Source organism: Patagioenas fasciata, chromosome 23 (genome assembly GCF_037038585.1).
Source record: "Patagioenas fasciata isolate bPatFas1 chromosome 23, bPatFas1.hap1, whole genome shotgun sequence".
Taxonomy (NCBI): domain Eukaryota; kingdom Metazoa; phylum Chordata; class Aves; order Columbiformes; family Columbidae; genus Patagioenas; species Patagioenas fasciata.
The window spans coordinates 2,198,281-2,223,650 of record NC_092542.1 but is presented as its reverse complement, the minus strand read 5'-3'; the positions used below and the strand labels follow the sequence as shown (position 1 = coordinate 2,223,650).

The 25,370-nt window shown below is 46.1% G+C and overlaps 3 protein-coding genes across 6 annotated transcripts in view; 1 reads left to right on the top strand and 2 right to left on the bottom strand.

The window, feature by feature from the left end:
• The window catches only part of TTLL10 (tubulin tyrosine ligase like 10), a 52,307-nt gene extending 47,352 nt beyond the window's left edge, over window positions 1–4,955 (top strand). For all 4 annotated transcript variants that reach the window (XM_065855270.2, XM_071798436.1, XM_071798435.1 and 1 more), the window contains 2 exons: window positions 1,952–2,045; window positions 2,967–4,955. In XM_065855270.2, coding sequence (XP_065711342.1) covers window positions 1,952–2,045; window positions 2,967–3,274 — 402 coding nt within the window. In that variant the 3' untranslated portion in view covers window positions 3,275–4,955. The remainder of the gene's footprint in view (window positions 1–1,951; window positions 2,046–2,966) is intronic.
• A 1,196-nt stretch (window positions 4,956–6,151) lies between these two features.
• Window positions 6,152–12,179, bottom strand: TNFRSF18 (TNF receptor superfamily member 18). The gene is made up of 6 exons (XM_065855263.2): window positions 11,873–12,179; window positions 9,957–10,088; window positions 9,359–9,446; window positions 8,823–8,911; window positions 8,237–8,377; window positions 6,152–8,002 (listed from the first exon to the last, which is right to left on the bottom strand). The coding sequence occupies exons 1-6, from the start codon at window positions 12,045–12,047 to the stop codon at window positions 7,851–7,853; spliced, it is 777 nt and encodes a 258-aa protein (XP_065711335.1). The 5' UTR covers window positions 12,048–12,179; the 3' UTR covers window positions 6,152–7,850.
• A 6,283-nt stretch (window positions 12,180–18,462) lies between these two features.
• Window positions 18,463–24,932, bottom strand: TNFRSF4 (TNF receptor superfamily member 4). Its single transcript, XM_065855220.2, has 7 exons — window positions 24,673–24,932; window positions 22,991–23,113; window positions 22,623–22,724; window positions 22,123–22,189; window positions 21,477–21,706; window positions 21,046–21,171; window positions 18,463–20,414 (listed from the first exon to the last, which is right to left on the bottom strand). The coding sequence occupies exons 1-7, from the start codon at window positions 24,812–24,814 to the stop codon at window positions 20,347–20,349; spliced, it is 858 nt and encodes a 285-aa protein (XP_065711292.1). The 5' UTR covers window positions 24,815–24,932; the 3' UTR covers window positions 18,463–20,346.
• Between the last annotated feature and the right edge of the window lie 438 nt (window positions 24,933–25,370).

Here is a 25,370-nt window from a genome sequence, read left to right as displayed (position 1 = left end):
TAAATAAACCAAATACTTCTTGATCAGAAGCAGAAGAAAACTCTGGCTCAATCGTGGATTTCCTGCACACCAAAATCTCTTATATCCACCCGCATCAGCTGGGAAAATGCCCTTGTGACAGGTCTATGTCACCCACCAAATCAGCACATCCCATCACATCCTTTGAAAGACCCCGAACTGCTACTGTGAGGATGGTTCTACAGCAATGAGATCACAATGATGACCGAACTAGAGGATAATAGAAGTATTGAGCAGATGCTGATGCTGCGTCTAGAGCCATACAAATAAGAAATGAGGCCTCAGCCCCGGTGTGGTGCAGGATCTGGCCACGGTTGGTGTGTTGCTCAAGGAACAGGAACCATGGAATCCCCAAGAACCAGCCCGAGCAGCATTTCTGACCCAACCACAGGGCGCTCAGGGCCGAAAATCTGAAGAAAAAGAACAGTCCATGGTTAGGAAGCCAAGAACAGACATTCCAGCTTTTGGTTTCCTTTCCTTGTTGTATTTTTGAGAGGAAATTTGGAGCAAGGCACCTGCATTCTACATGAAATTCCTATGAAAGTTATGGGTATTCATCCAAAGTGAATTTTGACTTATTCTCTCTGCTCTTTCTGAAATAGAAGTGAGGACGTTTGTTAACTTGCCCTGGTTGTTGAGAGGGTTCAGAGCATATAAAACTGAGACATTCAGACTGCACAGCAATCGGAGACATAGACAATGAAGATCCTGATAGATGTCACAGGGAACGTGGCGCTTTGTTTGGAAGGAGAAAACATCAGAACCTCATCAAGACAATTATGAAGGTTCATTGAGTTTGTCTGTCAGCGCAAAATCTTATGGACTTTTAACAGGAAAAAGAGCACTCACGAGAATGAGTTTGCCGAGAAAAATGTACGTAGCCAAGGTGCCCTCTGTTGGCATCTGCAAACAGGGTTTGAGCAGCTAGTCCAGTTCTCTAGGAAAATAAAGACATTTCACCGCCCTCACCAGCTTTTCATTCGTTTTAATAAAGTATTTCAAATGAGTGAAAATTACTGTCGTATTTTATTCCCAGCAAAATAAAGTGCCAAGTGAAGGCTGTCATGTGGCTAAAACCTACCCAGCTTCATTTCTTAGGTACTTACAATCAAACTCATTGCTGCTTCAGAAAAGCAATAATTTTATAATTATTTTTAAAAAACAATTAAGAGGGAGTAAAATTCTCCTGGGGCTGTTACCTGATTAAACATCCATCCTTCGATTAAACATCCTTTCCTTACAAAACACAGAGTAGTTCCTATATGTGTTCTATACAAGATGCAGCACCATATGGCGGAGACAGAAAGCGAACAGATGAATTTCTCTCGCTATGGGGAAAATAAATAGTAAACAGAATTACACACAAGTCAGTCGGTTGGTTTCACGCAGATTTGCAACTGGACCATCACGTTTTGCGGCTTGTAGCTTCAGACCTTGGTGTTTCAAAGGGAAACGGAGATGAGACTGATGTAGATTTGTGAAATTAGTATTTTAGATGGCTTCTAAAAGGCTGAATCTAAAGCTTCCCCAGGAAACCGAGGCCAAGGGTTCATTGAAAACTCAGCGCCGAGTTTGCTTCATTTTGATCCCACGTCCACCTCAAATCAAAATAACTTTGTGCTGTCCAAAAAGCTCAACGAGACACTGTTATGGAAACTGGCATGTTAAAAAACACGGTGCCTCTATAGAGCAGGAGTTAATCTAAAGAATATCAGCTGGAGAGACAAAATAACACGTAGCGTTGTTCTCAAATAAGTATGTGTGCAAAAAGGGATTTTGTTTCATTCCTCCACTCCCTATGAAAATTCTGCCCCACCTGCATTCTGTGTTACGGGATTTATCAGCACTCCCACCTCTCGAGGTGTTCACCAGGTCAGTAAAGGGCATCACTCCGGCTCCAGCTGTCTTTCCCATTTGTACCCATCTTTCCTAGGTCTGGCTTTTGGAGATGAACGCGAACCCCGCTCTACACACCGGCTGCAGAGTCCTGAGCGACACCATCCCCGCCGTGGTCCACGAGAGTCTCGGTAATGGCCTGCAGTAGAAAATCACATCATTGCGGTGCTTGTCAGAGGCAAGACTCTGCTTTCTATCAGCTGTAGGTCCAAACCAGCCTTTATTTAAAGATACCTCACTGCTGAGTTCATAAGTAATTTAGAAAGCATTACAAATCCTGATCCATGCAGACCTAGACAAGCTACAGTCTCTTTAGCTGTGCCCCATTAGAAAGAAATAAGTGCTGAATTTTTTTGTTATAATTATTTTAAAGAATATTTTCTTATAAATAAGTACAAAAGGCTAAATCTTAATACACAACCCTATGAACTGCACCTGCAGGTTTCTCTCATGCCTGTTGTTCTGGAATTTAAGCTGGTTTTTGCAGTGTTCTGTAGCGTGTTCAGCGTGCCCCGCTGCCCTGCACCAGCAGAGCTGCCAACCCTGCTGTGGACTATGCAAAGGCTGAAGAAATCCTTACATGGTCTGATATACACGAACCAGAACTGGTTCTGCCTGGAGGACCAAAATCTCTTTCACCTCCTACATTGATATCACAGCAAATCCATGTACGAAACAGTAAAGAGTCTGTACGCAAGGTATTAACAATACCCTACTAATGCTTACGTACATGTGTAGTTACCTTCCTGTGCATATGTATGTTCATTTTGGGGTGTATTCGTATCCTGTACTGCATTGCAAGCAGTTTAACAATACTTTTCCTACCACTCTCCTTAAATGTTTCCGGTGGAGCTGAAGCAAACGCAAGAAAAGTTTGATGTTTGTGGTGTTTGTTTTTAAATTGTATTTATAGTAATAGTTGACAGAGGCCACAGAAACCACTTTTCCCCCATCCTCCTCCTCCCCGCGCACGCAAAACTTTGGGAAATCTCAGATGGATTCTATTGACAGGAGTGGTTTGGACCATCTCACAACTGCATCTTCTTTTCCAGATCTGGTTCTGGAGGTTTTCCACAAGTGTCTCAAAGGCCGGAGCGTTTTGCCCTTAGAGACGCTTTGCCGCTTCGTGCTGCTGTATCACGAGGATGCTGCAGAGATCAGGCGGACGCTCGGGACCGGTCCATGCACGGGCAGGTTTCTGCGGCCCCGCACAACCGGGACCGGCCCCCTCAAAACCCCCACGAATTCATCCAAGAAACTCCATCATTCTAGAAAGAAAGATTCCAGAAAGAACCATCAACAAAGTGTCCTAACTGCACCACACATGGTACCACCACTCTTCCATGGGAAAACCCTCTGAAGACAGAGGGGTTCCACGAGCTCAGAAGACATAAGAATAAAAGATAAACTTGATTGCGGTCTGCATGTCCAGCTCATTTCCATCATATCTAAACCAACAGGTATCAACCTCGACTGGGAGATCTGTAGTTATTATCTCTAGAAGTATTTAGTTCTACCCATAGGTATCAACCTCAACTGGAGCACCTGTAGTTATTACCTCTAGAAGTATTTAGTTCTACCCACAGATATCCACCTCGACTGGAGGACCTGTAGTTATTACCTTTAGAAGCATTTAGTTCTACCCATAGGTATCAACATCAACTGGGGGACCTGTAGTTATTACCTCTAGAAGCATTTAGTTCTACCCATAGGTATCAACATCAACTGGGGGACCTGTAGTTATTACCTCTAGAAGTATTTAGTTCTACCTGTAGGTATCAACATCAACTGGGGGACCTGTAGTTATTACCTCTAGAAGCATTTAGTTCTACCCATAGATATCAATATCAACTGGGGGACCTGTAGTTATTACCTCTAGAGGTATTTAGTTCTACCCGTAGGTATGAACATCAACTGAGGGACCTGTAGTTATTACCTCTAGAAGTATTTAGTTCTACCCACAGCTATCAGCCTCGACTGGAGGACCTGTAGTTATTTCTAGAAGCATTTAGTGCTTCTGTAGAAACTAAAACTACAGCCAGAAATCATAGGAAAGCCACAGAAAATGAGAACTGTTGTCACGTTAAATGAACAGTCGTGATACCGGAAGATGTTGTTCCAGGCTATGGCAACTAAACTTGCTGCACGTAATTTGCAACTCTGTGCTCATGAGAGATATTAGAAAAATGGGCGTTTGTTCTGCTATATTAGTTTAAAAAGATAATCCTTTTAGTTACAGTCACAAAATAAAGAGTTTATGATTCAAACTGTCACACAAGGGACTCGCTGCAACATCCACCAGGGTCACCAGGTGGCAGGATGACACTGCCCGCGCAAGCACACAACTTGCTTTTCCAACAATTTTAGAAGAAAAAGAGAAAATCTCCAAGAAGCACCAGAAATTCTGAGTCTCTTTTCCCGGTGCTTTTTAGAACTGAACAGCTCTGCCAGGCTGGGCTGAAATTGGGTAAGAAGTCGGGAAGTTATTTGGGAAAACAGGTGTGTAATCACACAATGGCTTCATTTCCCTTTCCTTGGGAAACAACAATAAAATAATCAAGCAAAAAAAAAAATATATTGTTATAGACATTTCGTGAGATGGAAATGATTTGAAGGAGGAGCCTTGTTTAACCTACAGTCCATATAGAGATCAACCCGTTGTTCAAATCAGAACCTGAAAACCACAGAAACCCTGGGATTTGAGCTGAAAATTCAGCCGTGATCTGACTCAAATATTGCAGTGGCTGCATCCTGATAAAATGAAGCCATCGTTCTCTCAGAATGGAAACTTCTATACAGGGTTTTCTTACCAGCTCGCTCTTCTGAGCCAATAGCTTTCGTTTTCTTTGATGCAAAGGACTGCTCTTTTACCGAAATTCTCCAGGGCTTAAGTGATTCACACGTGGGGTTTTTCCCTCTGAACTGGAGCTTTGAGAAGTCAGGAAATCGGTTGCTGTTCCCATCAAGAAGCTGCCGTGCAGTCAGGGGGTTGGGTGAGCAGGAGGTGGAACTGCTCTCCAAGGCGGGCGGACAAACCCAAAATGCCACTTCTGCAAGTTTCCAATGAATAATTCACCTCTGCTCATCATGTGCAAGTATTATCTGGCAACAGCGTCGAATATTCAACACCCACAGCCCAGAATCGCAGAATGTGAGGGGTTGGAAGGGCCCTGGAAAGCTCATCCAGTGCAATCCCCCCATGGAGCAGGAACACCCAGCTGAGGTTCCACAGGAAGGTGTCCAGGCGGGTTTGAATGTCTGCAGAGAAGGAGACTCCACAACCTCCCTGGGCAGCCTGGGCCAGGCTCTGACACCCTCACCAGGAAGAAGTTTCTTCTCAAATGTAAGTGGAACCTCTTGTGTTCCAGTTTGAACCCATTACCCCTTGTCCTATCACTGGTTGTCACCCAGAAGAGCCTGGCTCCATCCTCCTGACACTCCCCCTTTAGATATCTGTGAACATCAATGAGGTCACCCCTCAGTCTCCTCTTGTCCAGCTCCAGAGCCCCAGCTCCCTCAGCCTTTCCTCACACGGGAGATGCTCCACTCCCTCCAGCATCTTGGTGGCTGCGCTGGACTCTCTGCAGCAGTTCCCTGTCCTTCTGGAACTGAGGGGCCACAACTGGACACAATATTCCAGATGTGGTCTCCCCAGGGCAGAGCAGAGGGGCACGAGAACCTCTCTGACCTACTGACCACCCCCTTCTAACCCACCCCAGGTACCATTGGCCTTCCTGGCCACAAGGGCCCAGTGCTGGCTCATGGTCACCCTGCTGTCCAGGATGCCTTAAAAACCTCCCCAAGATTCGCCGCACGTTGCCAGGGGCACAAACTTTCACCAGACACTCCAGTCTTTCATTCCTCAAATAGTAGCTCTGCAGATAGTTTTTTTCCCCAAAAAAACGTTGCTGCTTTTCTGTCGTCATCAGGAACAGAAAATAATGATCAGTCACAGTTTCCTGCTATTTTGGTAGAGGAAAAGCTGGTTTAGCCCGAGCCAGGAAATGTTAAGCCACTTGCTTAAAAAGGGAGAAAAAAGTGCAAGTGCACGGATCTAAAATTAAATGACACGAGCACCACATCAAGGGTCCATTGCTGAAATAGTTCAGTGCGAGAGGGGAAGGGAATTGGGAAATAAAACTCGGTGTGCTCAAGAACACCACGACAACCTAAAGAACAAAACCTCTCCTTCCCACTTTGCTTAATTACATCACACAGGCGCTTCGTTCAGTGTTCAAGTTTATTTTACCTTTATGAAAGGTCACAATGGGGAATCATGTTGAAGACATTAAAAAGCAAGAAGGGTCGAGACAGAACTGAGAATAAACACACCAGCATGGAAGGGGCAGTAAGAAGGGTCTTCACTAGCCAGTGTTTTGGCTTCTGAGTATATTAAATCCCACAGGAAAACTGCTTCTAAGGCAGAGACAGCCTCACACTTTAACAAAGGTATCCTTGCTTAATCCAGTCCAACGCTTTCACCCTTCCCTGGCTGAATCTGCAGGGCACCCCAATTAAGAATCTGCACCATTCCCAAAGCAACAGAGGAAAACTCACCCTTTCCAAGTGAATTTCACATGGGGATACAGACAGGAAAAGCTGACAGTAACACAAGAATTAACAGTAAGAGGTTCAAAGAAGGGAAAAATACATTGAAAGTACTAAGTATGAGCACAACATCCATTCAGTGTTGAGAAATACCACTGCTCCTATTCTACACGAAGCTAAGGTGTAAGGATGGGATAGAGGGAATGTTTTTCCTAGCAGCTACAAAGTGTGGCCCCAAGTTTGGGATTTGCGCTGGAGACACAAAACATTGTCTTTATCTCAACCCATGAGTTTTCTCTCTTTGACCTTTCCAGTTCTCTCCTCCATCCCAGAGTGGGGAGTGAGCGAGTGGCTGCGTGGGGCTCAGCTGCAGTGGATTAAACCACGACACCGTCCCACTTCTTCGGCTTTTGCAACACATCTGGGGACGCAATAACTTCTGCTCCGCAGCCATTGCAATGTCACAGAGCCCTACTTAAACCAGCAAGGCATTCCGGCTCGGAATAATCCCCTCTGAGTATTTAGTAAGGTGATTAGCAGAAATGTCACTATTCTGTTAGGATTTAATTTAGGAGCCCTGTCCTGGATGCGTTATCTATAAGGAATTGCGAGGAGGTTGATGTAATGGCTGCATGGCGAGATATTTATAACGTTCCACGTGAAGGCTGAGTTAAACCGCATTTTTACCCAGAGCTGATCCGGTCATTGAAGAGGCTGCTCCAAGCAGCTTTGCCCGGAAGGAATTCAGAGCTTTCAATCTATTACTGCAGTCAGATAACGCAAAAATAATCATATAAAAAAGGCAAGTCTCAACTAGTCGAAGCCACAGGCCAAATTCTTATTTGAAATCAGTGTCAAGTCACACAAAGCGACCAACTCCAGCTAAAATGCTGCCCCTTTAAATTCAGGCAAGACAGTTAACTCCAGCCGTGTTAGAGCTCTATGAAACTGAAAAAGCACTAATTAACATTTAAAAATATCCTCCGTGGTACGATTTTCAGTAAGGAGAATACCTTTCAGCTGCTGATCAAGTCACTGGAGCTACACTAGAACACACCAGCAGATGCTGCTTAAAAAGCATCGAGAAGAAATGTTGGGCTTCTCTCTTCTTTCCACTGTTTTTTCCTACTCTATAAACTCTGATGAAGAGACCATTAAACACCTTTCTGTAGACAGCGTGGTCCTCATTTGACCCTTTCAGAAGTCAGCCTGTTGTAACTCAGTATTCAGTACCCAGGATTACCGAGTTACAGAAGAGAAGGAAAATAAATGATATAAGAATGTATATAATGATGCTTTACGCACCCAGTCCCTCCCTTTGGTTTTTTTTTTTGCTTAAAGCTGAGCTTATCTCCCCATTCTCCCAGCACATCCCAGTTCATCTCTTTTCACTGCGGGCTCTGGGTGTGGAAGTAGCAAGACTTCTCCTCGGGTGTTTTGTCTCCGTGTTCTTCTTCTGGAAACTGGCAGCTGCAGGTCTCTTCCCTCTGGTGTGAGGGTTGTCGAGCCAGAGGCGGCCTAGAGAAGTGATGTTCCAGATCTGCAGTGAGAACAAGCAAAAGCACCGCACATACGAGAGGTCTGTGAGCTGCCCCTGGTCTTCACCAACACGTCCCCTCTCTCAAGGAAAGGACCAAGATGCAGGTGATGCACCTTAGCGAAACCAACCCACCCAAAACCAGAGAGTGAGTCCGCATTTCCTCTATTCATTCAACTTAATTTATTCCGTTCTGGCTCTGAAAAACCACCCAAAAGTGCACAAAGGTGAACTTACCGTCAACTGCAGGGTATTTCTCTTTCTTCAGGGTCCATATGCAGAAATGCAAGAGGAAGGTGAGCAGGATGAGAACAAACACGGCCACTGCAGTAAGGATGGCCAGGATGGTGGTGTAGAGAGAGTCACTGGTCATCGGAGCTGCAATTAGATGTATTTATTAAAGATGAAGAAACCACAGGCGCAGACTATTGTTAAAGGAAAGGCAAGGAAATTGAGATTAGTTTTCTCCTTCCATGGACAATAATTTTCCAAGGAAAAAAACCAGTGTGGGTATTAACAATAAAACTGAGATGCAGATCTAGCAAGCGCAGTTCAACAGAAAACTGATAATTTGTCTAATAAGCGTGCTCTGTTTAAGGCCAGTTGTTGGGCTTTTCTCTGCCTTTATTACTGACGGTGCTGTAACGGTGGAATCTTTGCCCATTAGATCTACCTATATTCATATTGCAAGAAACACACCAGTAATTTTCAAAGCAAATTTTCACGATAGCGAACTCTGGGTGATAACAGCGCAGCAAGTCGCCAACTGAAGAAGCAGAGAAAAGTTATAGGCTCAAAGAAACAAATTATTGTGAGAAGGTACCTTGCTCCAGATCTTTGCCAGGGAATCCACACACTGCGTTATGTGTGCTGTTGCCTTGCTTGATTGTGAGAAACCCAGACCTTTCGCAACTAAAAGAAGAACAAGAGTCACATTTAGAATGTTCCTGCCTTCCCCTCCATTCCTCTCCTTGGCTCCTTCCACAAATTGTCTCTTTTTTCTCTTTTATAGCAGTGCAGTTAAACCAAGATAACACCACATCACAATTGTTTATATGCACATTATTTAGCCTCTTTGTTTCAACCGATATCCATATTTGGAGCAATTCTGAATCAGTTTGAGCTGGACTTGGAAGAAGGTTGAACACACAGCAGTTTGTCTTGAATTCTGCTTTGAGACCTACTATTTTTAAAGCCAAATGGGGAGAGAAATATCATCTATCGCTGGGTTTTAAAAATCATCATTTCATCTCACTGGAGATCTTGTCTTTGGTTCAATTTTATTCCCTAATTTCCTAAACATTTGAGAATTTTATCACGCCTGTTTCCAAAGTATCCAAAGTATCAATAAATACATACTCAGTCCAGTTTCGGCACCAGCCGTTCTTCACGTTGGAATAGGTTCCTATCTCACAGGGTTTACATTCGAACGTTACGTCTATAGTGCCTGGAAGAAAAGAGAACAGGAATTATTAGTGATCAGCTGCTTTACTGAAAAATGGGGATAGAACAGACTAAAGCACGATGCATTCCCTCTGCGCTCTTTCTGCATTATCAATCACCCCCCGGCGAAACCGTTCGACACAATTCTTGCCACCTTTTTGCATTTTGGGACACATATGGGTGGGCTCCTTGGCGAAGAAGCACAGAACAGTCCCATCTGACAGCAGCGGGCATTAGTAGGTAACACAGAATAAAAGAGCTTTCTACTGAGAGTTCTAGTAGCTTGGAAGAAAAGCGACACTGCAAGGCTGAGCGGGAGAGCGAATATTTCCAATTTAGGAAGGGAAGAATTACAAAATAGGGCTGCAGGGGTTTTAGTCAGAGGCCAGGGTACAAATGCCACTTTCTCTCCGCATGGTGAGCCTTCCCAAAAGCAGGTTATAATAAGCAAAGACGACTGCCTGCTGCTCAGCCAGACACTTATACTGAACTCTGCCTTTTAGACTTCAGTTACCGTGCTTGACCAGCTCCTCGCCCTCCGCACATTCGGGCAGTTTTGTGCAGTAGCCACAGGAACTATCGGTGCAGCTGTAGCCCTGGCGGCATCTGCAGTCCCGGTCCGTGATGTCTTGGCATGGGTTGTCTCCTGCCAAGAAGAAAGAAGTTAGGCCTGGCCTTGCCATGGAGGTCAGAAATGAACTCAACGTTAGGCTTAACTGGCTGACACAGGTGAAATATTTCTTTACTGTGCTTTGCTGGAAAAAAATGGATACCAGAAGGATGTCACCCCCATGCATACTGGATAAAGCCTAGCATATGGAAATTTCCACCAGCACCTGCTTGCTAAACCCTGTTGGCAGAAGTGGGTTTCAATCCAAGCCATAAATCCAGCACCCTTCCTACCCCATCCTTCTATTTCTAGAAGAGGTCTGTTGTGAACTTGCCTGCACCCCAAGGATATCACCCATAATTCTGAGAGGCTCCTGGGTTCATGAAAGCAAAGGGCTGATCATATATACTGATCCAAGCAGTAAACAGCACCAGGCAGTTGGAAGCAGGTTAGAGCAAAAGTGCTGTTCAACCAAAAAAATACAGAGGGGAATGCTGCCAAGGTCAATGGTGTGCTTAAAAACCCACAGTGAGCAGCAAAGATCAAGCAAAGATTATTTCCCAAGGTCGGTGATGGAATTTACAGGACCACCAGGGAACTGCCCACATCTTCCTCCACCCACCGGCCTCCAGAACTTTATAAGTCTGGTGGCAAAAATGAAACAGCTCGGGGATGGTTTTTTTCCTGTGTATCACGAGCAGGTGAGTCTGGAGTTGATCCCCCCAAGCAATGACCCTCCTACCTCGTCCTGAGTGACTTTATCTCAGTGGGAAGGGAAACTCCCTGGGATGTCCACACGACTGAGGACTCTTGCTGCCCACCTACGGACGTCCCTGCTCATGGCAGGGGTTGGACTGGACGAGCTGTGGAGGTCCCTTCCAACCCAACCTGTTCTATGATTCTATGAAAGATTCAACTTCTCAGTCAGTCCTGTTGCTAACCCATGGGACAATAACACTGCCACACCATCTAGAAACCTGCAGCAACCCTGTTTTGGGACAAACGGAGAGAAAAAAGGTGCGTTCCTCACTGTGGGTCATACCAACAAGCTGCATGTTGCGTCCTGTTCAGCTCCGTCTCCCACTAAAGCAGGAAGAACAGTTTGATTGCACCTGGGACCATGGAAGGGTTGTTAGAATCACTTGTCCTGTCCTTCAGCCCAACAGGCACAGAAGCATCACCCAGCCAGTCCTGCAGCTCGCTTGTTCCACCTTGAGCATCTTAATTTTAGTTATGAGAACCCGTTATCATCTCACCGCCGCCCTCAGGTCAGGCAAGGACACAGGTTAGAACAGGCTGCTGACAGTACTGATCACCTTGCTGTTCATGGAGCTCTGGGACACAGCTCAGCTGAGCAGAGCACCTGAAGTGTGATGCTTCCTGCTCTTGGGGACAACAAACTGCAAAGGACAAACTGCAAAGGGCATCCTCACCCAGAGCATCACTCCCTGGATTCCCTCTGAGGTCCCAAGGGCACAGGCAACCTCTGAAGCCGTGTTTGAATGGAGCCAGGGCTCAGCATCAGCATTAAGTGAACATCTTTCATTGTGAGCAAGACTAAGCCACAGAAACTCAGCTTTCCCTTTCCTACTACAGAATAACAAGTATAAGCACGTAACAAACCTGAAACTTGAGTCCACTCTGAAGTTTACAGCCAAGGCACGTTGTGAACTTAAGGGGCAAGAGGGAAGCCCTTGCCAGTTTGTTTTGTTACTCAAGATGCATTCACATACACACCCCCCTCTTCCACACTTGACCACCCCGGTTGACACAAGGCAATATTGACAAACAGCAAGAAGACAGACACATCATTCCCTTACCCGCGGCTGATGTGCACTTGGGGCAGCATTTCTTTTCGTCTTTGCGGATCACCCTCAGCTCCCCACCCTGGCACGCTGTCCCCAGGGTTTGCTGTGGCCACGGCCACAGACACGCCAGCAGCAGCAAACAAGCTCGAACCCTGACGCGAGCGACCCCGTTCCTCTGCTCCGTCATGTCCCGAGCTGCGCGACCCGAAAGCGCGCGAGGGTGGGCTTGTATCAGGGCTTCCCTGCAGAGGTGCTGTTCCTCCCAGCGCTGGGAGGGCACCCCGCTTTTTGTGGCTGCACTCTTCCTGCTTCTCGAGGGGCGGAGAGAAGGCTTCGTTTTACATCATCGGATTCTTCGAACAGCAGAGCTCAGCAACCACGAGGCAGTGACTCCCGTGAGAGTCAGCAGGTTGAGGGCAAGATGGAGCGTCACGTAATTTGATTTTTTTTAAAGGATTTTGCAAGTCGATATTGAAAATTAACGCAAATTAACAGGTTGTGGAGTCTCCTTCTGTGCAGCCATTCAAACCCGCCTGGACCCCTTCCTGTGGAACCTCAGCTGGGTGTTCCTGCTCCATGGGGGGATTGCACTGGATGAGCTTTCCAGGTCCCTTCAACCCCTGACACTCTGGGATTCTGTGATTAAATTAGCGTGTGAGCTCCAGCACTCTCAGACTATTTCATTCTGACTTAGAGTTCCTAAGAATCTAGAAACCTTCAAGGATTTCATTATCAGATTGCAATGTATAGCGTCCATCCACCCACTCAGATCTGCTGCTTCTGTTAATTGTTTTTGGCCTCCTTCACTCTAGATCAAGAGACTCTTGAATTATTTTCCAGAGGTGATGTAATTCCATATGGATACCATGAAATCAAGAGAAATAATATTGTCTTCCCTGGAGGTTGCAAGATCAGCCCTGGTACCAAAACTAAACGTGGTTGCAATGGGCTCTTTAGGGACATGTACAGCTCCTCTGACCCCCAGGCTCTTGGGATTTAGGCAAGAAAATAAAACCACACATAGGCACAGAGCTGTTGCCAGGTTTCAATTCCCAAATGTCTTGCCTTACACAGATACATATGTGAACTTCCATCTCTGCTTTACATGTAGACAGCTTGCTCGCTTTCCATAGTGAATTCCTTGGTTTAATAATGCAGCCAGTGAAGCCTGAATGAGCTCCCCACATAGACACCATCACTCCTCTCAACTTTCTTCCCAAAGATTCACCTATGGACCCACAGGGTATGTCAGCCAACACACTTTTCACTTGGTCTTTGGTCTACCCAGGGCTCTCCCTGTGTTCTTGTCACAGCCTGGAAACAATCAGATAGGTTTGGTACGCAAGAGACTCTTCTGGTTCTAAAAACCTCCAGTGCATAACTGCTTGGGCTCCAAGATGTGCTGGATGAAGCCTTTCCATCAAAAGCTGGCATGCAAACCAGCTGCGAACAGGCGAAATACGCAGGCCTTTGCCAACAGTTTTCCCACGTAACGCCCCTGCAAGGCCAACTGTTAAGTTTCGAAAACTAAAAGCCTCCTACTTTGTGCTCCTGCCACACAGGAGATCCCCTCCTCTTCCCACACAGCTCCACACACCAGCACAGCCCGTACCACTCTGATGCTGAGCAGTCTGCAGACCCATCGTTTATAACCGTTTCTGAACTGCACACAAGCTCTGACCAACCCGAGGATATTTTTATTATCCCTGGCTTTTATAGGAATAATGAGAATTGTTTCACGACCCTCACGACGTGGTGACGTTCAGACTGACCCCAGGGCGTGCTGGCTGCAATCCCATTTGAAAACTCCCCTCGTCACATCGCGGGGCAAGGAGCAGCTGGAGCACACGAAGCTTCCCCACTTACTGTGCCTGCAGCCAGAACTCCTGGCTTGGTAACAAGAACTGTTCCTCCCAGCAATAGCTGGAATGGGTAATCCTATAACCAACAGACTTCAGGGGTAGAACACCAGGTCTCGAAGTTAGACACCACACTTAGCGTCCTGATCCTTTATTCTTCATCGTTAGAAGTGTAGCAGCAGCGACAGGCAGGACTGTGCCTATCGGGAAGGACAAGGACAGTGTACTGGTTCCAGATGGAGGAACTGGCCATCCGCCTGAAGCTTGGAGATGGATGTTACTCACTAGCACTGTCTAAATACCAAATATGACTCTTAAACAGCATCATAAACACAGCAATAGAGAAAGAACCTCCAAAGCTCCCACCGAGACAACTGGCAGGTGGTACACGAGGGATCCTACGCCTGGCAAAGGCTGCAGGCAATTGGTGTACGTGATACCTGACACCCGCTGTTGATCAGAATAGCAACTAATAATTTATTTCCCTCTATCTTCTTTTGAAAGTTTTCATTCTTGCTCAAGCAGTGCGGTTGCGTGCAGGTGCTGCCAGATGATGGAACATTCACAGTCAGATCACAGGCAACAGTCGTACGTGCCACAGCTAAATCTCTCGAGTCAGCAGTGACCTTTCAGAGACAACTTGTCTATCTGGCTTTAAGATCTTTGGGGCTTTTTAAAGCTGACCTTACGTGTCCATGATGTCAGGTAGTGACATTTCATCCACCAAACCCTTCCTTGTTCAGTCCTGCAGGTGATGTCCGTCAATGCTGCTGTCTGATTCCATACGGTTTCCAGCTCTCTTTGCACTTATTGGTAGAAAAAAATGCCTATTTGAGTCATCAATAACCAACAGTTCCCACTCCTATAACCCACAGAAGAAGGGACCCTCTTCCAGTTACATCTGCCCATACCCACAAATAAGCTCAGAGCAGATGAAGGCTGAAACACAAGTGCACACAGTGGTGGAACAGAAGAAAATAGGTTACGGATCTAAACCCTTCTCCCTCCTCTGTGCTACCGCGGCCTGCACACAGAACACCGCAAGGATAACGTAAAATACAATTACTGTGCAGATGGAGAAACAGACATTGTCACCTCATTTAATGACTTTGTGCTCATTAGTAAGATCTGAAGTGCTCAATTAGATTTGGAGTGCTCAAGAATTAGATTGGAAGGATTCTTCCACCCATGGAAGAGGACCAACGTAGTAACTTGTACCTCTGCCTTCAGGGCACACATTCCTGAGAGTATTTACAAAACCAGCTGTGAATTTTACTTTTTCCCACCTTAAGGCCACCCAGCCGGGAGCTGAGCACCCTACGCATCACCAGGAGCTGAGCACCCTACGCATCACCAGGAGCTGAGCACCCTACGCATCACCAGGAGCTGAGCACCCTACGCATCACCAGAAGCTGAGCACCATACGCATCACCAGGAGCCTCATCTTACACCTTCCTTTTGCTCAGGACCACTGGAGTCACCAGTTTGCTGAACGGTCCAAATCACGAACCTTTTGGAAAGAACGAAGGATAAAAAGGAAACAACAACAAATGAGCATAACTACTTCTCAAACACATCATTAGTTCTTGCAAGTCCAGTGGCTTTCCTGACATCCCTTGGACTTAACGTCAGTGTTACCCAGGAGAGTATTTGGTTTCCCGACATCGAGATTTTGCTAATTACCCACAATGGGTGACCAAAGAAACCATACGGTTCCATTGCAAGTAAGAGGTGGTTCACATGAAGTCTACGTAATTTCTGAATGACTAATGATAGCCTGATCAATGTATAAATTGCCATGTAAGCTCCGCCTCGTAAGTCATTCTCATCCCACTGTATAAAAAGTCCATTGCTAGGTACAGGATCCCCGTTCTGTCGTATGGATATTGTCTGTGCTCTTGGGAAACAACTGTCAGTGGGTCTTTGAGTAAAGAGCCCTGTACTATGTTGTGACAGCTATAAAAGGTGCTACCCACACAAGGTGATTTGCCGCACCAGGGAACCTGTGGTAGAACAGCAGTTCTGGTGGGCTGCAGAAAGCACAGAGGAACACTCTAAAAAATAATTAAAAATGTATTTATACATTAGGGACAAACAACTTATCTGCAGCCTGAAAGTAGAAGAGGAAATGGTTGTGTTCCTTTGAGCTCTGTTGAGCTTTAGGCCAGGCTTGGGTTTCTGCAGAGAGCAGGACTGGCTGTCCCAGTGTTTCCAGATCTCGCGGTGTTTGTGGAGCCCATCTCGCCCGCCCTCTTTTGTCACCCAGGCAGAATTACCACCCTGCACACCCTGCCTGGCACGGCTCGGGGCACCAGAGTCCAACCGCGCGTGCAAACGTGACTCTCAGTGCCACACGGGGGTTCCTGAACCACGTTAAGTTCTCACTCCAAAACAATCCGGGTTTTGCAAAGACGCCTGGATGCTTCTTTTGAGCAAGAACCCTGCAGCACGCACCCATTGGAGCCTTGGACCCTCCCCGCCACCTCGGGGACGGTTGCACATCTCGGCCACCGCAAGCAGTGACTCCTTGCGGACAATCCCAAGGGAGCGGAGACCGGGGAGCAACAAACTGACATTTCAGAGGGAAACTGAACCAGACAGAGGCAAAATCCCCGAGTCCCTGACGCTACCGAGCCGTGTGCTTCCTTCCCCGCGCCGCGGCAGAGCAGCAGGTGTGACCTTTGCTCATGGCAAACCTGAGTCACCGCGATGCTCTTCACAGTCACAGGAGCATGTGAAGAGAAGACGCAGGAGATAAAGGATCTGCGCAGCCAGGCAGAAACTTGTCATGTACTGGTAGGGGAAAACCAACAAAAGAAAAAGACAAGGGAGGAAGTGAACATAAAAAGCATAAACTTATGGACCTGCGGTGTGGTTTTTTATAGACTATAACAACTACAGAAACACGTTATCTGCCCAATCTATAGTCTGAAAGGAGCATTCAAGAGCTACAAAATCAGAAAGGAGCGTTCAAGATCTGCAAAACCCAACTCATTTATATACGTTTTTTCCAACGTGGCTCTCAAATGTCATCTGTCCTTGTCCTAATGCTTCTCCAAAACTGAACGCAGCGATGCAATTAGCAAAATAAACCTCCATTCAAAACCAATAGCCTTGTTAACACTCCGGGCAGCCAAATGTGACGGCCTCACACATGGGGGAAAAATATGGATAGGAAGCCCGAAGACAAGAAGGGTTGGGGTTTTGTTTGGGTTTCCACCTGTTCTTTGTAGCTTAAGTGGCTCCATGGCAACCAAGCTGTATTTAATGTCCAGATCATATAGGTTTCCCAAGTAGTCTAAATGCCAGTACAGTTCACACTAACACCAGAGTTAGCACCGGTTTGCAGAATAAAGTCTGATGCCTCATCTTAACTGTATTACACTGGAAAAAGTTTCTAGCACAGCCCTATCTTTATCAGCTTAGACGAAGCTGCACGACGTCAACCGCTTCTCAAGGGCCTGAAAAAGGGGAAATTTGAATGGTTGAGCAGCAGGAACTTCATCTGTGACAGCGACCTGCACCTTTGAGAAGGGGAAGTTTCATTTCTGGCCATAGGAAGACAAGCGTGGGCAGAAAGCAGCACCAACTTGTTCAAGATTCTCTGCCTATTTTTAACTACTTTTTGTCATTTTAGGGAGGACTGGAACAAAAAGATCCAAGTAGGTTTTACACAGAAGACCGACAAGACTGAACATGGCAACAAAAAAACCCCTGTTATTCTTTTGTGTACATTAATATATTTAAACTGGCGATCTACCAACAACCAAATCCTCAAAAAAATCGAAGTATAAATGCCTCCAAATCCTATCAAATGTTATTGTGGTTTAACTCCTCTGATAGGATTATACATCTCCGCACAGAGAGTGGATGCAGTTCCACAGCAGCACAGGTATGCGTAGCAGAAAAACAGCAATTATAGCCTGCAAGTCTCGCTGGAAAAGACCTTTGGCCACACACGATGCTGAATTATCTGTCTTGGGTTCTCCAGATGCTGAGGAGCAAATGCAACTCACCCTGAGCTACCCTACCTCTGCTTGCAGGGCCAGCACCGGTCCCTCCTGCAGGCACAGGGAACCATCCATGCCCTGGTTTGTGGGGAATCTCCTATTCGGGAGGCTGGAGGAAGGCACAAAACCACAGAGCACTTGGGCACCTTCCTGTGCAGCTGCCAGAGGGCAGAAAATAAGTCAGATTCGTAGAAACAGGTGATGAGGCCACATCTGGCAAGCCAACAGCTTATCTGCGCTCTCATCCTCCAGCCCACGACCTCCAACAGCTCGTCAGTTACCGGCACCCCGCGCAGTTACGTGGAAACACAGCACTTTGCTTCGTTGGCTCCGAGGCGACAAGCTCGATAAAGCCTGGTTTCCGAGAAAGCGCTGGGTGCTCCCTGGAATGGGTTTCTGAGACTGATCCACTGCGCTTTGCCATCCAGTTCACTGCGAGACGACACCGGTTAGACCGCAGCACATCTGTGTTCACGTTCATGACAGTGTTTCCAAAGGGGCTGAGCCTCATCACCTTCAGCACCCCAGAAGCTCAGGTGGGAACGGCTGCCAGGGCAGATTTACAGACAAAACACCACGTGCAGCTTCCTCCGGTCGCACGGGAACCCAGGGCAAGGCAGAACCCAAACCCTGCCAACCCACAGCACCCACCATTTGGTGACCCTGCTTGCCATGAGAACCACGCAGAGCGGGCGAGCTCTGAGCTCAGTTGGAGCCCCGGTCACACACATCATACAGGTGCCACCACCACCATTTATTTCAATAAGTCACTATGACATTTCGTATACAATACAAACGTTTATATACATTGTATATGCACTTCAAAATAGGAAATCATCGCTAAGTACACCATATGTATAACATATAAGAAAACATATGTTTAAAAACATGTTTCTAGACACCAGTTGTGCTCTTGAATACATTCCCTGTTGCATATCGGTGCTGTGTACATAAAATACCCATTTCTAATGAGTTATGTATTGAGGAAAAACACTTCTAGAACTTTCAAGTTTACCCCTTCTTGAACTTTTCCACTGAGGTATTTAAACTACACCAAAAGCTATGCACAATTACACTCCAGGTTGCTCTCGGACCCATTAGATTTCAAACTTGCTATCTAAAATTTGAACGCTTTCCAAAACTACAGACCCATTAACTCGTGGGAAAAAAGTTATAGAAGTAAAATTCATTTCATACAGCACATGGGCAACCAACTCGGGTATTTTAACTGCAGAGTCCAAATCAAGAACACTTCTCCAGTCCTGAGTGCAGGTTCCAGCATGCACAAGGTGATCACGGAGATGAATTGTCAGAGCATACTTGAGGCATCTATCCACGATCTTTGCTCAAACACAACCCCTGAAGGCCCAGACAGTCAGCACTGGGTTAAGAATTCAGCTCTTGCTCTTAGCAACAGAGAACATCTAAGGAGATTCTACTCTAAACCATCACAAAATCATCATTTATCAGCAGGAAAAAAACCTTCTAAGTGTTCATGTAGACGCTCTTAAACTCGAGACATAAACAGACTTCCCCCAAATCCAGACACTGTCTGGAACCGAACGTGCCTGTGGGTTTCTCCCTACACCCACAGCAAGCAATGGAGTCCCACCGAAGTGGTTTAAGCTGCGCAGCTTTGCTGCAGTGATGTTCCAAGCTCGAGTTGCCGACGACAGCCACACCGGTAATCCGGCACAATGGGATGTCCGGCGCGAGGAAGCGCACGATGTGTCGGCTGTGCAGGGCTCACGGGTGAAACATCAGTCAGACATGGCAACCTCGGAAGTTTACAGTGCAGACAAGTGGTTCTCTACCCCCGTTTTGAACTACAGTTTCCACTAATAATGTTCTAATCAGAAATTACCATTCCCTTTGCCTTCTGGCTACCCACATCTTTTGTTTCCCACACACGTGAAGATCTCCACGGAGAACCCCAAACACTTGGAGATCTGGAGGTACCTGGTGATCATGACTGACTCCATTCGCTGGTCTGACAATGGGGACACTGCTGAATATCTTATTTTTTTCTCAATGTCTGAAGAAACGCAGAAAAGAGAGAAGTGGTGTTGAGCCACCATCTCTCAACAGTCACTTAATGGCCAGCACAATAATTCAGGTGCAATTCCGGTGCAATGGCCAGCACGAGAGTTAGCGGTGATGACAACTGTCTGTGGAGGAACAGCTGACACACACCACTCAACGTGACCAACAAGAAATAACCCGAATAAATAGAAGCACAAAGGAAGCTGGCTGGGTCCATCAGGAGAGAGGAAAGTTCGTTTGGGAACCAGACCGAAACGCTGCAGATACCTGCACTGAGAAGAGAGAATTTCCTATGACTACATACAGAATTGGCTAGAAATGCACCGAGGACAACGTCCTCTTGGTCCTGGAAACACAGGGGTCACCCTGAGAAAAAATACCACACGATTCCACCAAGAACAGCTGCTCCCATGGGTCCTCATGCCAAAGGAGCCGCTCAACAAGACCCACGGGAACTGAAGTGCAATTAAACAGTTACAGATACCCACGTATTTATAGCCACAGCATGTTCTGTCTCATTACTCGTTACAATCGACCGGCTCAGAAACGCAGGGAACAGCAACGTAATGCGGAGTCAGTTTTTGATGAGACTGGAATTGGAGTCGACGTGTTCCTCCTGGATAGGAATTCGAAAGCTTCTTTCTGAAAGACAGATAATAAAACAAATACTGTACAGAGTAGAAGGGGCAGGAAAAGGGAACGTTTCTGGTTTCATGGATGACACCTATGAGTGACATTTGGGTCAGTGCTTGTCTTTCTAGTCAGTGTTAGGAAATACAGAGTATAGGGAATAGTGAAAATAGACTCTACCATTGCTGTGTGAATGGAATATGAGGCAGCTGTGGGCTGACTCAAGAGCCCTGTGTTTGCAGGAGACACTTCAAGACAATTCACTTCCATTTAAGCAAAAAAGTTCACATTATATTCTTTAAAAGATGATTCTGAATCCTCTTTGCACTGAGTCAAAATCCCTGCACAAAACCATTCTATCATTTTTGCAGGGACTAAGGTGGTAAAAAGCTAGAAGGAGCTAAAAATGGGAGAAAGAGAGAGAGAATCCTTCTGCACGGCATGTTCTATAGGAACACAAACTTGGGACACACAACCTCCAGTGCATCAGGACTAGAGGATAAACCACTGGTATGAGCTGCAGATGGCACTGTGCTGCTTCACCAGGTAGACTGAATGGTGGTTGAAACAATTATCAAAGCTCAGATAGGGGGCGCTGATTATTCTCTTTCCAATGCGTTTCCCCCCACAAAGAGAAACTCACCCTGATGGTTGTTTTTACAAGGTTTCCTCTTGGTCCCTTTTTTGGCTGCTTGGATAATCAACAGGAGGATGGACATTCCACTCACCATGAGCAATGTCAGACAAATGAGGATCAGTGATAAAGACCCTGGGGGAAAAAAAAAACAACAAAAGAAAAATAAGAATATGCAAGAAAAGATTTGTGGTTCTGGCTGGAGTTTCTACGGCTTTTCAGCTTCAAAAGCAGCAACCTGGAATTCACTAAGTCCCATGAACCACAAAGCATAGAGGTCCCAGCTGCCAAGCAGACAGTGAGAAATGTGGAATCCTGCGCATGTCTCACGGAAAGACTGCGTAAAATATAGAGAAACAGCATGATTGCATTTCAAATGATATCGGTTTTAAGCAGTTCTAGTAAATACAGAGACCGGAGTGGCCATTCCCTCTCCTTACCCCAGTTAGTGGCCGTGGCGCTGTTGGTATCCGAGCAAAGGAAAGGGACCACGCTGGGTCTGGACAGTGAGAACTTCACAGTAGATGTGTTAATGCTGTGGGCAGTGGTGGAGAGATTGGAAGCAGGAGCTGCGCTCGGGGAGGTCGCTGCCTGCGGGACGTGGTTGCTGCAAACAGCATCAGCTGTTTTGGTCCCCGGTCGAAGAGTAGTTTTCCCAAGAATGCTGCAGCTAGAGATGCAAAATAAATCAGTGTGGTTGTTCCAACAGTCGCAGTAATGACTGTTCTCAATGAAACAAGTGAGCTAACATTACAACCCTTCTTTTAACAATATAAACTCAGGTTTCACCTTTCCTGGGTTCTACAGGTATGTGAAGAACAAGTACGCTAAACGAAGTTATCACTGGAAAAAAAGGACCTACTGTTTTTAATGTAAGAGCTTTGAAGTACAGCTGCATTTAACAAGAGAACCTTTTGCTACAGAAACAAAACATCCCGACCTTCAATAAAACAAAGGCTGAGAATACTGGTGTGGTCAGAACTGAAGAGAGAAAGGGCAGTGGGCAGACGGATGCTTCAGATCGGGCACATTGCTCAAGTAAAGCCAAAACGTGGCTCTGAACATGTCAGGATCAGTGATACATACTTGGTCCAAGGCTGGCAGTTCTCATTTCTCCCTATGGAATAGGACCCTTCCGGACATGGTGTGCATACTGGAACAAACAAAAAGAGGCAGAATTTGAGTTCAGTTAGCAAAATAATTGAACAGCAGCTACATAGTAATTATACTAATTATCATACTAGTGGTCTACTCTATAGAACAGACCCAACAAAACCCCCACAGGCTCTGAAAAATCACAGTCATTGGGTCAGAAGTAACACAACACACTCAGTGAGTCATTTTGGTCTGCAGCCAGCAAGGTTTCCCCTTTTCTCTGCTGGCTGATTACGGTATTAACGAGGAGAGCATTAAGATTTCGGACAGCTCTGGAATCACAGAGCAACAGTTTGCACAACTACCCTGCTATAACACTTGTGTGGAGATATCAAGGAGACAAATGACAACAGCTTTTACACCAGAAATAACAACCACCTCATTTGAAGCGGAGGGAAGAGTCTGGAGAGTCCGATGTGTCACTAACTCACCGCTTCCCAGTTTATGTCCGGCAACGGGCATGTAACCCGCACGACACATGCAAAGCCTGTCAGAAGTCTTCTCGCACTTCTTCAGCTCCACGCTCCCCTTCCCTAGAGCAAGAACAGAACAAAGGGCAAGCGAGAGATGAGAACTAAGAAAGAATCGATTACTCGGTGCCCATCTGTAGAAACAACAGTTTATTAACAATTCCAGCAGCAGCCAGGAGGTATCAGCTACCAAAATGCCAACCCTGTCTTTGGACATGGTCAGAGCTTTTACATCAGCCTTTGAGGAACACGTAAGGGTAAGAAAGCCCACACAGATTGATTGCCTCCCAAATTCATATCAAGAAATGACCGCCCAGCGGCTGACTCACAGGTCTGGCAGATGGTGCAGCTGTTGCAGAAGCTGTGGTGGTGCTCGCTGCTGAAGAACTGGTCCTGGCAGGGGACGCAGACGGTGTCTGCGGTGGCCGTGCAGCGGTCTGTCATCCTCTCACCTGAAACAGAGACCATGTGAGGAGGAGCTGATCGTTATCAGAAGGAAACGCTCTTCATTTTTGTGCATTAGAATGAAGGAGTGTCTGGAAAGTGTTGGTTCCACTTACAACTCTGGCTGAAAACACTGAGACGTGCCAGAATCCCTACGAGTTCTGACCCACAGCACCACTGGAGATCAGCAGTGCAAATGGGTCAGCAGGGCTGCGAGTTGAGGCGATGCCCCGAATGATCCTCCCAGCAGATCCCAAATATCACTCCTCCAAACCACCTTTTCGTACGGTTTAGACATTGTTTGCAGCCAGTGTCAGGGAAAAAGGAAAAAAAGCAAGTTTTAGCATAGCAGCAGGTCTGATCTCCAGTGCAATCTAACGGCTTTATGACAAATCCTGCCTGCCCTTATGAGATAAATCATGCAAGTTAAGCCAAAGTTACCCCAAATAGGTACAAAAGATGCTGCTGCTCAGGTTTGCAGAAAATTCACTAGTGATGCAGTCAAGGATAAATGCTCTGAGTATCTTCCTGCTGGCATTCTGGAAGCCCACTAGGCATGAAATAACCCGGTTGTATTGATATATATCCATACGGGCACCCGACATCAAAGAGGTTTCCAGCTCCGTTTCCTAAACTGTGAGACGCCAGCTTCTCTCCATACAGCACAGGAACCATCGACAGCTTTAATGACTACGGCTTCCACACATTGAGCTTAAATACATCCCTACGCTCACAGACTGCTGTCTTCATTCGGGTTCTCCATTTTCCCATTCTGCAGGTGAGCAATGAGTACTAAAACCACAATTAGCACTAAAAATAATCCCTTCTGTTAAGAGGATTGTCCCTTCAAGAGCAATATTACCCACTAATTGTGGTTATTCTTCACCACTAAGTCATTTCTGTGATGAAATCCCAAATATTAAAGCATTTGAGGTTTGATACTGTTCTACATTTGTGCTTCTCAACACTGCAAAGCTTTCAGAGATGTTCAGATTGTGGAATAAAACCCCCCTGTGCACGCAAACCCCAGAACTCAGACTCATTCAGTTTCTGCGATAAGAAGGGAGGAAGCAAATACATTTTCTTCACGTTAAGCTTTGCTAATCTGTCTGTGAATCGATCTTTTCCCTTCAAAAACCACCAAGCCGTTAGTCTAAACCTTGCCACAGAAGAAAGCTTAAAAAACGTATTTAGCGACAGAATTAATTACCTAAAGTTTTCCATTTTTATGCAAGGTCTCTGAGCTGCTTCGTGTGATCAGTAAAGGGCAGTAAGAAACGCCACCGTCTTTTCTCAGCTAATACAATGAGAATGGCCCGGCCACAGTGAGGAAGCTGAGCCACACAAAACAAGAACATGTAACCCCTTCAAAGAGGATTCCTAAATTTAGTATGTTATAGAAATCATCTTCTTCAATCTAGACTGATAGGAAAGCCTCCTCCTCAATTCTTTTTTCTCCATTCTATATTTGAATGATATTTCCATCAAGCTGTTTTTACCACCTGTGGATTAACTGACAGATATTACAGCAAACAAGTACAACCAACACCCAGCGAAAATCACTTACCTGGGGCACAGTCGTTGCAGCATTTTTCACCGAAAGGATATTGATGTTCTTTGCATTTCAATCCCAAGCAATAAGTAACAGCGACTGCCAGCAGCAAGAACAAAGCTGTAGGAAAATGCAAGTAGAAACCTACAGCTACCATAATGCAGCCCTACTGTTCCAGCAGAATTCTGATGGTGGCGAACTCCTGGAGAAGCGATTCTGCGCTGCTGGTGAGCAGAACAAATTCATATGTTGGTGCTGGGAAATTCCCAGCATGGGCTCCACGCCCCCATCCTTTTTCCCGCACCTCACAAACTGATTTTCTGCAGATCGCAACTCAAATCTTCGTAGGCAGGAAGACAGCAGGCTGCAAAGAATCCCGAGATTTCTATCCTTAAAGCAGAGCGGTTGCAGTCGGGTCCATCGCTCCCTACACAGCGTTAAAGCACGGGCCCTGAATGCCAGGAGAATGAGCTGAGCCTTGTTACTGTAAAGAGGAGGATGAAAGCAACACAGAGGTAACACCCAAAAGCCTTTACGATGAGAGTCACGGGTAAAATGAAAGGCAGCCCACGTCGGTTTGCTCCTTAAAAGGTGAAGCGCAGACAGATCGGTCAACCTGGCGTTGCCCTGAAGAGCCGGCAAAAGCTCAAGAAGCATTTGCAGTTTCCGTTTCAGCTCAATATCAGACCACTGCGTGGCCACTGAAGACAAGT

What these genes read in the sequence shown, in the direction of transcription:
- TNFRSF4 (XM_065855220.2), bottom strand. Translation starts at nt 24,814, where the DNA reads ATGGTAGCTGTAGGTTTCTACTTGCATTTTCCTACAGCTTTGTTCTTG. An exon ending in AACTGCCAGCCTTGGACCAA is followed by an intron (nt 21,707 to 22,122) that starts GTATGTATCACT and finishes TTGCATCTCTAG; the next exon opens with CTGCAGCATTCTTGGGAAAA. An exon ending in TTGTAAAAACAACCATCAGG is followed by an intron (nt 20,415 to 21,045) that starts GTGAGTTTCTCT and finishes TCTGTCTTTCAG; the next exon opens with AAAGAAGCTTTCGAATTCCT.
- TNFRSF18 (XM_065855263.2), bottom strand. Translation starts at nt 12,047, where the DNA reads ATGACGGAGCAGAGGAACGGGGTCGCTCGCGTCAGGGTTCGAGCTTGT. An exon ending in CAAGTGCACATCAGCCGCGG is followed by an intron (nt 10,089 to 11,872) that starts GTAAGGGAATGA and finishes TCTTCTTGGCAG; the next exon opens with GAGACAACCCATGCCAAGAC. An exon ending in TGGTGCCGAAACTGGACTGA is followed by an intron (nt 8,912 to 9,358) that starts GTATGTATTTAT and finishes TTCTTCTTTTAG; the next exon opens with TTGCGAAAGGTCTGGGTTTC.